At 44.3% G+C, this 13722-nt stretch overlaps 1 protein-coding gene across 3 annotated transcripts in view; it reads left to right on the plus strand.

The window, feature by feature from the left end:
• Positions 1-13722, plus strand: part of SLC4A11 (solute carrier family 4 member 11) — a 192804-nt gene that overhangs the window by 94359 nt on the left and 84723 nt on the right. For all 3 annotated transcript variants that reach the window (XM_067468545.1, XM_067468547.1, XM_067468548.1), the window contains exon 3: positions 2053-2205. In XM_067468545.1, coding sequence (XP_067324646.1) covers positions 2053-2205 — 153 coding nt within the window. The remainder of the gene's footprint in view (positions 1-2052; positions 2206-13722) is intronic.

The raw sequence follows: 13722 nt of genomic DNA on the forward strand, positions 1-13722 counted from the left end.
TGGAAGCTTTTAAACAGAGGCTGGATGGCCATCTGTCAGGGGTGATTTGAATGCAATATTCCTGCTTCTTGGCAGAATGGGGTTGGACTGGATGGCCCATGAGGTCTCTTCCAACTCTTTGATTCTATGATTCTATGAGTCTATAAATAAGATTTTGGGGTACTTGTTAAGGATGAGTAATTGCCCAGTCTCTTCCTGATGGAGCAGAGCTTTGGACTCACATCTTCAAATATTTATCCAGCACAAGGAATGAATTTCCCCTATTTATTATTCATTTCTTGGCTTCAAAAATGGGTTTCCTGACCTTCGGGAAACCTAGTCGGAATGAATAATTCAGCAGCAAAGAATTTGTATAGCTAAGTCTGGTGTTTTGTTTTGTTTGTTTGGTGCAGCATTGCTGTTTTCTATACAAATAATAGCAGGCATACACAACAACAACAACAACAACAACACTTGTACGACACAAACCTTGGGGGGAAATGCATCCTTGCATGACAAAGCAATGTGTCTTTTACACAACATTGTGCAAAATTCCCACAAGGCTCATGCAAAAACAAAATAAATCCATGTGTATTCTGCACAGAGTAATTTCCCCAAAATGTTTTGGCATGTGAAGTTTGGAGAGGATGTTATAGTCTTGTTTAAATACTTGAAAGGATGTCACGTGGAGGTTTTTAAGTAGAGGCTAGATGGCCATCTGCCAGGAGTGCTTTGATTGTATCTTCTCACATGGCAGAAGTGGTTGCACTGGAATGTCATCCAACTCTATGATTGTGTGATTCTTTGAGATTATCCACATCAACAGGACATGTACATGAATGTGCGTCTTTGCATGCATTCTCTGATTCTATGGCCATCTGTTGGGAGGGCTTTGATTGTATCTTCTTGCACGGCAGAAGTGGTTGCACTTGAATGGCATCCAACTCTATGATTTTGTGATTCTTTGAGTTTATCCACATCAACACGACATGCACATGCATGTGCGTCTTTGCATGCATTCTCTGATTCTATGGCCATCTGTCAGGAGGGCTTTGATTGTTTCTTCTTGCACGGTAGAAGTGGTTACACTAGAATGGCATCCAACTCTATTATTTTGCGATTCTTTGAGTTTATCCACATCAACACGACATGCACATGAATGGGCATCTTTGCATGCATTCTCTGATGCTATGGCCATCTGTCGGGAAAGCTTTGATTGTATCTTCTTGCACGGCAGAAGTGGTTGCACTGGGATGGCATCCAACTCTATGATTTTGTGATTCTTTGAGTTTATCCACATCAACACGGCATGCACATGAATGTGCGCCTTTGCATGCATTCTCTGATTCTATGGCCATCTGTCAGGAGGGCTTTGATTGTATCTTCTTGCACGGCAGAAGTGGTTGCACTGGAATGGCATCCAACTCTATGATTGTGTGATTCTTTGAGATTATCCACATCAACAGGACATGTACATGAATGTGCGTCTTTGCATGCATTCTCTGATTCTATGGCCATCCATCGGGAGGGCTTTCATTGTATCTTCTTGCACGGCAGAAGTCGTTGCACCGGAATGGCGTCCAACTCTTATGATTTTGTGATTCTTTGAGTTTATCCACATCAACACGACATACACATGAATGTGCATATTTGCATGCATTCTCTGATTCTGTAGCCATCTGTCGGGAAAGCTTTGATTGTATCTTCTTGCACGGCAGAAGCGGTTGCACCAGAATAGCATCCAACCTTATGATTTTGTGAATCTTTGAGTTTATCCACATCAACACAACATGCACATGAATTTGCGTCTTTGCGTGCATTCTCTGATTCTATGGCCATCAGTTGGGAGGGTTTTGATTGTGTGTCCCTGCATAGCAGAAGAGGGTTGAATAGCATGGCTTCTATGACTTATGAAAGTTGCAATCCAGGACCATTGGAGAAGGCCAGTTTGGAGAAGTTTGGAGAACAATGCCACCAATTATTTGAACCCTTTGGAAAACAGCTTGATTTCATTCATTTACTTGGAATGCATAACAGTAATATATATTGTTGTTGTTGTTGTTGTTGTTGCAGGTTACCTTAAATGCGATACAGACGATGGCTGCGAGAACAAAGAAGAGGTTGGGGGAGAAGAGCTTTTTGACACCGTAAATTCCTCCATCGTATCCGGAGACAGCATCAGGTTCTTTGTGAATGTCAACTTGGACGTACCGCAGAATGTTACAGGTAAAGCTCCAAGGCCAACAGCCCTTTTGTTCTTTTGTTTACTTTTGTTCCACCTTGATGCCTTTCTCTTACGTTGACCCTGCAAGTTTGGTTTTTCTTTCTTTCTTTTCAAGTTTTCTTCATAAATTTTAATATATTTATTACGAAACAATAGATGTACAATATAGTGACCGTCCATGTTTGCAGGTTTGACATTTGTTGAGCGTATTATTAATATATTTATATATCGTCATCATAGGCAATTACTCGTGGCCAAGTTTGAGATATATATCTATATAAATAAAAATGTAATGTTCGTTTGTGGGATTAACAGAGCTCAAAAAACATTGGGGAAATTGACACCAAATTTGGACACAAGACACCTAACAACCCAATGTATGTCCTTCACTCATAAAAACACTGAAAAACATAGCAGAAGGGACATAAAAAGCCCCAAAAAGCCAAATGACGAAAAGCTAAACGACAATACAGAAAAAGGGAAGAAAGAGGGAGGAAAGGGGAAGAAAAAAAGAAGGAAAGAAAAGAAAGAAAGAAGGAAATGGGATAAGGAAGCATGGAAGCAAAGAGAGAAGGAAGGAAGGAAGGAAGGAAGGAAGGAAGGAAGGAAGGAAGGAAGGAAAGAAGGAAAGAAGGAAAGAAGGAAAGAAGGAAAGAAGGAAAGAAGGAAAGAACGAAAGAACGAAAGAACAAAAGAACAAAAGAAGGAAAGAAGTAGAGCAGGAAGAAAGGAGAGAAAGACGGAGGGAAAGAAAAAGGGAGAAGGAAGGAAAGTTAGAGAAGGAAGGAAGGAGAGAAGGAAAGAAAAAAGGGAAAGAAGGAAGGAAAGAGGGAGCGAAGGAAGGGGAGAAGATGTAGAGAAAGAGGGAGGGAAGGAAAGAAGGAAAGAAAGAGAGAAGGAAGAAAAGAGAGTCAGCAGAAGAGAAAGAAAAAGGGGGAAGGAAGGAAAGAGATAGAGAAGGATGGAAGAAGAGAAAGAAAGACAGGAAGGAAGGAAGGAAGGAAGGAAGGAAGGAAGGAAGGAAGGAAGGAAGGAGGATGTGACGGAAGGAGGGAAAGAAGGAGAGAAAGAGGGAAGGTTGGCCATAGCAACACGTGGCGGGTACAGCTAGTCTATATAAATAAAAATGTAATGTTCGATTGTGGGATTAACAGAACTCAAAAACCAATGGATGAACTGACACCAAATTTGGACAAAAGACACCTAACAACCCAATATATGTCCTTCACTAAAAAAAAAATGATTTTGTCATTTGTAAGTTGTAGTTGCTGGGATTTATAGTTCACCTACAATCAAAGAGCATTCTGAACCCCACCAATGATGGAATTGAACCAAACTTGGGACACAGTTCTCCCATGACCAACAGAAAATACTGGAAAATATTGGTGGGCAGTGTCCTTTGGTTTTGAAGTTGTAGTTCACCTACATCCAGGCAGCACTATGGACTCAAACAGTGATGGACCTGGACCAAACTCTACATGAATACTCAATATGCCCAAATATGAACACTGGTGGAGTTTGGGGAAAATACAATCTTGACATTCAGGAACAAAATTCGTGTTATGTAGTGCAATGCTTGTAATGCGGTAGTTGACTGCAGAAACGGAAAAGCAAAATATGGTTTCTAAGAAAGGCAAAGTCTGCAGTCAGCACCATCTTTATAGGACACAATTTCCGCCCAGCATTCCAGTTGTGTTGGCTTGTGTCCCTCGGCATGCCAGCTGTGTTCATATCACAGCAGGTGCTTGAGCCATGGGGGACTTGGTCTACCAGAACTCCTTGGAGGTGAACAGGAAATGAACTGAAGTGATTGGGGATTATTGGCAGAGACAGTGCACGCACAAAGGAGCTACACACAAGAGAGTTTGCTTGTATGCGTGATGACTTTCTCCTAGTATCCCCAATCATCATGCTGGCTGCATTTTTTACCCCATATATCCTTCTCTAGAGCCCAAGATATGGTGGAATTTGCTGCCTTGATGGAGTCTCCTTCTCTGAAGGTTTTTCAATAGCGGCTGGATGGCCATCTCCTGGGATAGCTAGAATCATAGAATCAAAAAGTTGGAAGAGACCTCATGGGCCATCCAGTCCAACCTCCTGCCAAGAAGCAGGAATATTGCATTCAAATCATCCATGACAGATGGCCATCCAGCCCCTGTTAAAAGCTTCCAAAGAAGGAGCCTCCACCACACTCCGGGGCAGAGAGTTCCACTGCTGAACGGCTCTCACAGTCAGGAAGTTCTTCCTTATGTTCAGATGGAATCTCCTCTCTTGTAGAAGATGTTTTCTTGCATGGCAGAATGGGGGGTGGACGGCCCTTGGGGTCTCTTACTGCATCCCAGCTCCCATCATCTGTAGTCATAATACCTAATGATGAGGAAAACAGGAGTTGTAGTCCAGCATCTTGAGGAGGTCTACATAAAATGACACGGAGGGCTGAATTTGGCCAATGGGCCTTGAGTTTGACACCCATACTCAATTTCTGAGCTTTTTAGGTACAGGCAGTAATTGTCCCGCCATGGGATTATTTTAAGGCAACCAATCCCATCATGGTGATTTTTGGGCAACCCAAGTGATTCGAATCACCCTGCTGTCAAATGAATTTTTCTGCAGGTTTACCCACTGCTGCCACCACCCAACACTATGTGCAATGTTTTGTACTGTTGTGTCTGTTCATAGAATCATAGAATCCAAGAGTTGGAAGAGACCTCATGGGCCATCCAGTCCAACTCCCTGCCAAGAAGCAGGAATATTGCACTCAAATCACCCCTGACAGATGGCCATCCAGCCTCTGTTTAAAAGCTTCCAAAGAAGGAGCCTCCACCACACTCCAGGGCAGAGAGTTCCACTGCTGAACGGCTCTCACGCTCAGGAAGTTCTTCCTCATGTTCAGATGGAATCTCCTCTCTTGTAGTTTGAAGCCATTGTTCCATTGCATCCTAGTCTCCAGGGAAGCAGAAAACAAGCTTGCTCCCTCCTCCCTCCTCCCTGTGGCTTCCTCTCACATATTTATACATGGCTATCATATCCCCTCTCAGCCTTCTCTTCTTCAGGCTAAACATGCCCAGCTCCTTAAGCCACTCCTCATAGGGCTTGTTCTCCAGACCTTTTATCATTTTAGTCGCTCTCCTCTGGACACATTCCAGCTTGTCAATATCTCTCTTGAATTGTGGTGCCCAGAATTGGACACAATATTCCAGGTGTGCCTCCAAGTTGCCTATCAACCTATGGCGATCTCATGGATCTCATCATGTTTGGACAAAGACCAGAACGTTGCACCTTGGTTCCATTTCACTTTAGGGACTGCCATAGCACTTGAGTGTTGTGACTTAGCTGGAACCACAGACTGATAGTGTTGAGACTCAGATGGGGTCTCAGAGTGACTCTGATGAGGATGATGGGATTCAGGTTCACAATCAGGTTCAAAATAATGTTCCTGTTGTAGACAATGAGGAACACGGTGTGCAAGTTCAGTTTCCCACAGCAGGGAATGATGTTTTTGATACTGAAACTAGCCAGGGGCAAATTGACTCAGAAAAGGAGAACATGTCTCAGCCTGATAGTAAGCAAGAATTTATTTATTTATTTATTTACTTTGCTTATATACCGCTGTATCTCAAGCCCGAAGGCGACTCACGGCGGTTCACAAACAGTAGAAACAGTAGAAACAGCAGTGGTTCCATACAACATATAACAATTGACTTAACACATTATCCATAAATTACCAATAAGCAATTACAATGCACAATTATTACAAAAAACAACCGTACCCAATCTTCTCATCATCCAAGCGTAGTCCAGGTTCGTCGTCCATTGTTCCATTCCTATGTTCCATTACCAGATTGCACTAAATTACTCAAACGCCTGCACAAACATCCAGGTCTTCACCTTTTTGCGGAATACCATTAGAGATAGTGCTAGTCTAATGTCCGTAGGAAGGGCGTTCCACAGCCGAGGAGCCACCACCGAGAAGGCCCTACCTCTCGTTCCCGCCAGCCGAGCTTGAGAAGCAGGCGGGATCGAGAGCAGGGTCTCCCCGGAAGATCTCAAAGTCCTGGTAGGTTCATAGGCAGAGATGCGGTCAGATAGGTAGCTTGGGCCGGAACCGTTTAGGGCTTTAAAGGCCAACGCCAGCACTTTGAATTCAGCCCGGTAGCAGATCGGTAGCCAGTGGAGTTGGCGCAACAGGGGGGTTGTATGCTCCCTGCGCTCCGCTCCTGTTAAAATCATGGCTGCCGAGCGTTGGACTAGTTGGAGCTTCCGAGCTGTCTTCAAAGGCAACCCCACGTAGAGAGAGTTGCAGTAGTCTAAACGGGATGTAACCAGAGCGTGGACTACCGTGGCCAAGTCAGACTTCCCAAGGTATGGGCGCAGCTGGCGCACAAGCTTTAGCTGTGCAAATGCTCCCCTGGTCACCGCCGAAACCTGGGGTTCCAGACTCAGCGATGAGTCCAGGGTCACACCCAAGCTGCGAACCTGCGTCTTCAGGGGGAGTGCGGCCCCATCCAACACAGGCTGTAACCCTATGCCCTGTTCGGCCTTGCGACTGACCAGGAGTACCTCTGTCTTGTCTGGATTCAATTTCAATTTGTCCGCCCTCATCCAGAAGGCAATCAGGTTGACACTAATGAGCAGCCTGACCTTGATGAAATGTGAATGTTAGATCGAGCTGACTGTTTGGAATTCAGAGTCCGAAGGAGTGTGAGAATAGCTAACAAGAAGGAGGTCAGAGGCCAAAGAAATGCTTTCATGTATTGCAAAGGGTATTAAGCAGTGTGTTTGAAAACAAACCTTTGTCAGAGCAACTTTTTGCTCAACCAAGCATCTTGTGCTCGGTTGCCTGGATTATCTTATAGTTCTTGTGTCCATGGTCTTGGGACTTTGTCATGTTCTCATGAGAGATTGTTTTGTTGGTGCCTCTTGGAATCCTGCTTTACCGTGCTATGTTTTATTGATCTTTTGGAACATTGCTTGCTTTAATGTATTGTCGAAGGCTTTCATGGCCGGAATCACTGGGTTGCTGTAGGTTTTTCCGGGCTATATGGCCATGTTCTGGAGGCAATTTTTCTCCTGACGTTTCGCCTGCATCTATGGCAAGCATCCTCAGAGGTAGTGAGGTCTGTTGGAAGTAGGAAAAATGGGTTTTATTACTTGTTTTTATGAACTTTTGTCTTTTACTTTTCAATAAACTACAAAGACTTCGGTCTGTGTGCAGTTTGGTGATTTCAGCAAGGTGAATCTACTCTGAGGTTTATTTGTCGTGCCAGGGCAACCAGTCAACTGTATTACATTTCTAAGAGAACAAACAAACAGACAGACAAAACACAGAATTTGCAAGCTTGGTAGTTGATTAAATGTCCTTTGACCAGTATCTGGCCACTTGGAGTGCCTCTGGTGTTGCCGCAAGAAGGTCCTCCATTGTGCATGTGGCAGTGCTCAGATTGCATTGCAGCAGGTAGTCAGTGGTTTCCTCTCTCCACACTCGCATGTCGTGGATTCCACTTTGTAGCCCCATTTCTTGACGTTGGCTCTGCATCTCGTGGTGCCAGAGCACAGTCTGTTCAGCGCCTTCCAAGTCGCCCAGTCCTCTGTGTGCCAAGGGGGGAGTCTCTCATCTGGTATCACCTATGGATTGAGGTTCTGGGTTTGAGCCTGCCACTTTTGGACTCTTGCTTGCTGAGGTGTTCCAGCAAGTGTCTCTGTAGATACTCTGAGGTGCAACATTGAGATTATTTCCACAGGAAGCTCTCTAGATTGTTATGAATTGGACAACCATTAGCTCAGAGATGAGAAGACCCTCCAGATATCATTGGACTGCATGTCCCAGTCATTCTACCCAACATAGCCAATGGTAAGGAACGCTGCGAGCTGCAATCCAACCTAGTTTGCAGCACAGCATGATTTTTCCCACCTCTACGATCATGCAACTGACTGGTCGATCTTTGCACAAAACCCAACAGGATGTGTGTCTCTGCAACTCAAGTCTTTTCTCTCTGAATGAAAAATGGACAATGCAATAAGGGTGAGAGTCGGATGGGTGCGCAATGCAAGGACCAACCCCAGGCAAAATTAGCAGGAGCTAGATTTAGCACATTACAATCTGGGGATAGGGATAGGCGGAAGAATTGCTGAATGCCACCTCCTTATCATGCTGCTGCTGTAGACCCTGTCTTGCTTTTTCCCTCCCTTCTATTTATGCAACCGATTGTGCTATTCTTCACCTCTTGGCTATTTGAAAAAACCCTTGCATTGTTCAGCTCCAGAGAAAACACCCCTCTGGAATGAATAGAAGTGGCCTAGATATCTAGCTCTGTGTTTTCTGTTGCAGCCCAGGGCCATTTCCCTTGCTACTTTTAGATGCTTCAAAGTCATATATCGTGTACCTGCGAAGAATGTGCCAAGGAGATCGTATGGTTTGGAAGGAGAAGGTGGAACATACAGGTTACCAACAAGAGAGGTTCTGTGGGTTTGTTCTTAAGTTGAATTGTTTGTAAGTTGGAACAGGTAAAAGCAAGCTTTAGATATCATAGGGAGGGATTAACATGTCTATGGTGTTTGTTTTGCTGTGTGTTCAGAAGATTTCCACCTCATAGAATCATAGAGTTGGAAGAGACCTCATAGGCCATCCAGTCCAACACCATTCTGCCAAGAAGCAGGAAAGTTGCATTCAAAGCATCCCCGACAGATGGCCATCCAGCCTCTGTTTAAAAGCCTCCAAAGACAAAGCCTCCATCATAGAATCATAGAGTTGGAAGAGACCTCGTGGGCCATCCAGTCCAACCCCATTCAGCTAAGAAGCAGGAAAATTGCATTCAAAGCATCCCCGACAGATGGCCATCCAGCCTCTGTTTAAAAGCCTCCAAAGACAAAGCCTCCATCATAGAATCCTAGAGTTGGAAGAGACCTCATGGGCCATCCAGTCCAACGCCATTCTGCCAAGAAGCAGGAAAGTTGCATTCAAAGCATCCCCGACAGATGGCCATCCAGCCTCTGTTTAAAAGCCTCCAAAGACAAAGCCTCCATCATAGAATCATAGAGTTGGAAGAGACCTCGTGGGCCATCCAGTCCAACCCCATTCAGCTAAGAAGCAGGAAAATTGCATTCAAAGCACCCCCGACAGATGGCCATCCAGCCTCTGTTTAAAAGCCTCCAAAGACAAAGCCTCCATCACAGAATCATAGAATCCTAGAGTTGGAAGAGACCTCATGGGCCATCCAGTCCAACCCCATTCTGCCAAGAAGCTGGAAGATGATTGCATTCAAAGCACCCCCAACAGATAGCCATCAAGCCTCTGTTTAAAAGCCTCCAAAGAAGGAGCCTCCACCACACACCAGGGCAGAGAGTTCCACTGCTGAGCAGCTCTCACAGGAAGTTCTTCCTCATGTTCAGGAGGAATCACCTTCCCTGTAGTTTGAAACCATTGTTCTGCATCCTAGTCTCCAGGACAGCAGAAAACAAGCTTGCTCCCTCCTCCCTATGACTCCCCCTCTCTTATTTATACATGGCCATCGTGTCTCCTCTCAGCCTTCTCTTCTGCAGGCTAAACATGCCCAGCTCTTTCAGCTGCTCCTCATAGGGCTTGTTCTCTACTTCCAGTTCCTGTGAGAATTGGATTTTGGAAAATGTGTATTGTTATGGAAACAAGGCTTGGTGATAAAGCTTCAGTGGAGACCCATTTTCCCCCTGATAATAACTCTTCCAGGAGTGAATTTCCTTTCCTAGGTGTACACTCCTCTCACGTCCTGTTTTCTCACCCCTGTTTGTAACTATGAGTTGTTTGTAAGTCAGATATTTTTAACTTGGGGACTGCCTGTATTTGGAAATGGGTCCAAACACAGAACATAGTTTTTATGGAAACAGACACCATATAGCTGGACCTCTACATTTGTGGATTTCACTTTTGTGGAACTGATCATTTGTGGATTAGATTAAAATGTTCTCAAGAGGAACGTTTAAATCCTCTAGATCCGTGGTTCTCAACCTGGGGTCCCCAGATGTTTTTGGCCTTCAACTCCCAGAAATCCTAACAGCTGGTAAACTGGCTGGGATTTCTGGGAGTTGTAGGCAAAAAACACCTGGGGACCCCAGGTTGAGAACCACTGCTCTAGAGCAACTGAAGGACCTTCTGCTGGAAGACCTAAAGTCATGTTAGAGAAACTAGAACCCCCATGACCAACAGAAAATACTTAAGGCCATCCAATTCCCTTCACCGGGGCAAGAAAATGTCATCAAAGTCCTCCTGACAAAGAGCCATCCAGCCATAGATAGATAGATAGATAGATAGATATGATTCACACACACACATATATAGTATCATAGATTTGAAAGGGACTCCTAAAGAAGGACAATGATATGTTGCATGTTCCAGGGTGGGCAAACCAGACACTCTCCCCATCAACACTGACAAAGGAATAGCAAGAAATACTGTTTACCCGCAAGCAGAAAGAAACTACATATATTAGAAACCAACACTTTCTCATTACTTTTCCAGATCAACAGACTGGGCCACAGCAACGCGTGGCAGGGGATGGCTAGTAATCTTCTATATATATAAAAATGCTCTGTGCATAATTAGTTCTTTAAAAACAAAAGAACCAATGAACGAAGTCACACCAAATTTGGCAACAAAACATCTCACAACACAAGGAGTGACCATCGCTCAAAAAACTATGATTTTGTCATTTGAGAGTTGTAGTTGCTGGGATTTATAGTTCACCTACAATCAAAGAGCATTCTGAACTTCACCAATGATGGAATTGAACCAAACTTGGCACACAGGACTTGCATGACCAACAGAAAATACTGAAGGGTTTGGTGGGCATTGACCTTGAGTTTGGGAGTTGTAGTTCACCTACATCCAGAGAGCACTGTGGACTCAAACAATGATGGATCTGGACCAAACTTGGCACAAATATTCCATATGCCCAAATACAAACACAGATGGAGTTTGGGGGAAATAGACCTTGACTTTTGGGAGTTGTAATCACTGGGATTCACAGTTCACCTACAATCAAAGAGCATTCTGAACCACATGAACGACAGAATCGGGGCAAACTTCCCACACAGAACCCCCATGATCAACAGAAAATACTTAAGGTCATCCAATCCAACTCCCTTCATCAGGGCAAGAAAACATAATCAAAGTCCTCCTGACAAAGAGCCATCCAGCCATATAGATAGATAGATAGATAGATAGATAGATAGATAGATAGATACAATTCACACACACACAGATATAGTATCATAGATTTGAAAGGGACTCCTAAAGAAGGACACTGATATGTTGCCTGTTCCAGGGTGGGCAAACCAGACACTCTCCACATCAACACTGACAAAGGAACAGCAAGAAATACTGTTTACCCACAAGCATAAAGAAATTACATATATTAAAAACCAACACTTTCTCATTACTTTTCCAGATCACCAGACTGGGCCACAGCAACGCGTGGCAGGGGACGGCTAGTAATATAATAATATTACTAATACTAATAATAAGCTGCTCTGAGTCCCCTTCGGGGTGAGAGAGGGCGGCATATAACTGTCATAAATAAATTTATTTATTAATGACATTAATAAATTTATTAATGACTTAGATGAAGGGTTAGAAGGCAGGATCATCAAGTTTGCAGATGACACCAAATTGGGAGGGATAGCCAATACTCCAGAGGACAGGAGCAGGATTCAAAATGATCTTGACAGATTAGAGAGATGGGCCAAAACTAACAAAATGAAGTTCAACAGTGACCAATGCAAGATACTCCACTTTGGCAGGAAAAACGAAATGCAAAGAGACAGAATGGGGGATGCCTGGCTTGAGAGCAGTATGTGTGGAAAAGATCTTGGGGTCCTCGTGGACAACAAGTTAAATATGAGCCAACAATGTGATGCGGCAGCAAAAAAGCCAACGGGATTTTGGCCTGCATCAATAGGAGCAGAGTGTCTAGATCTAGGGAAGTCATGCTCCCCATTCTCTATTCTGCCTTGGTTAGACCACACCTGGAATATTGTGTCCAATTCTGGACACCACAATTCAAGAGAGATATTGACAAGCTGGAATGTGTCCAGAGGAGGGCGACTGAAATGATCAAGGGTCTGGAGAACAAGCCCTATGAGGAGTGGCTTAAGGAGCTGGGAATGTTTAGCCTGAAGAAGAGAAGGCTGAGAGGAGATATGATAGCCATGGATAAATATGTGAGAGGAAGCCACAGGGAGGAGGGAGCAAGCTTGTTTTCTGCTTCCTTGGAGACTAGGATGAGAAACAATTGCTTCAAACTACAAGAGAGGAGATTCCATCTGAACATGAGGAAGAACTTCCTGACTGTGAGAGCCGTTCAGCAGTGGAACTCTCTGCCCCGGAGTATGGTGGAGGCTCCTTCCTTGGAAGCTTTTAAACAGAGGCTGGATGGCCATCGGTCAGAGGTGATTTGAATGCAATATTCCTGCTTCTTGGCAGAATGGGGTTGGACTGGATGGCCCAGGAGGTCTCTTCCAACTCTATGATTCTATGATACAAACATATATACACACAAAACATATATACACAGACACATGTGGCAGGGGACGACTAGTAAATAATAAATAAATGAATATTGGAACATAATGATACTAAGATTTCAAAATAATAATAAATAGATTGATAAAAGAAAAATCAACGCCTAAAATCTATAATGTTTTCTTTATGTATTCTTAGCCGTCAAGTGTTTTGAAGTAAACCCACTTGGTCGGCAGGATATGGCTTTTGTGAGTGACAATAATGGGGCAGAAATGTACACTTTTAACACTTTTGCAGCCCGCTTTATAGGGATCGTCCCACCCTCCGACAACAATAGATCATTCCTCGATCCCCGAGTCAACAGTTTCCTGAAAGGCGCTCCGGGCGAACGCCTGGACACAGGCAGCACATTGCAACCTGTTTAGCAAAACAAGCGCTTCCCAACGGAGGCTGGCGAAGGTTGTTTGTGTAAAGGGGAGGGCAAGGGAAGCCCATAGAAAGCCCACTTTGGTGGCGCCAAGGAATTCCAGGGAGAGCGTGCGTCCAGAGACGATCAGTCTGGGCATCCCTCCGCACACAATGGCCGCGTTTCCTCGCATTAATGCCGAGGCCCTTTTTATGTCGCCAGGCACAATGCGGACCCCACGATCTCCATCTGATAAAAAAAGGGAAAATGCCTATTTTGGAAACCTGATGTCAGGGGCGGGACGCGAGCCACTTCGGACACTGAAGAATGGAAATGGATGCACCGATTGTGCGCCTTGTGAGCACGGCCTCCGAAGGAGCTTCCTGGATTTTCAACCCACTTCATTTTGTCACTCCTTCCAAACATCAGTGCACAATTGATGTGTGTTTAGACAGGAGGAATCAGGACTTGTTCCAGGATTTATGTGCCAGGGAAAAGTGTACATTTAAGAACAATCCCTCCATTACATTTCTGTTGTGCCGTAGTCTCCATCCTGTACCTTTTCTGTATTGCGTAGCAAGATTCGCCCCAAGCTTTCAGCACAGTAATCAGTCCATTAAT

The sequence above is a fragment of the Anolis sagrei genome, chromosome 5, assembly GCF_037176765.1.
Source record: "Anolis sagrei isolate rAnoSag1 chromosome 5, rAnoSag1.mat, whole genome shotgun sequence".
In the NCBI taxonomy this organism is placed as follows: Eukaryota; Metazoa; Chordata; class Lepidosauria; order Squamata; family Dactyloidae; genus Anolis; species Anolis sagrei.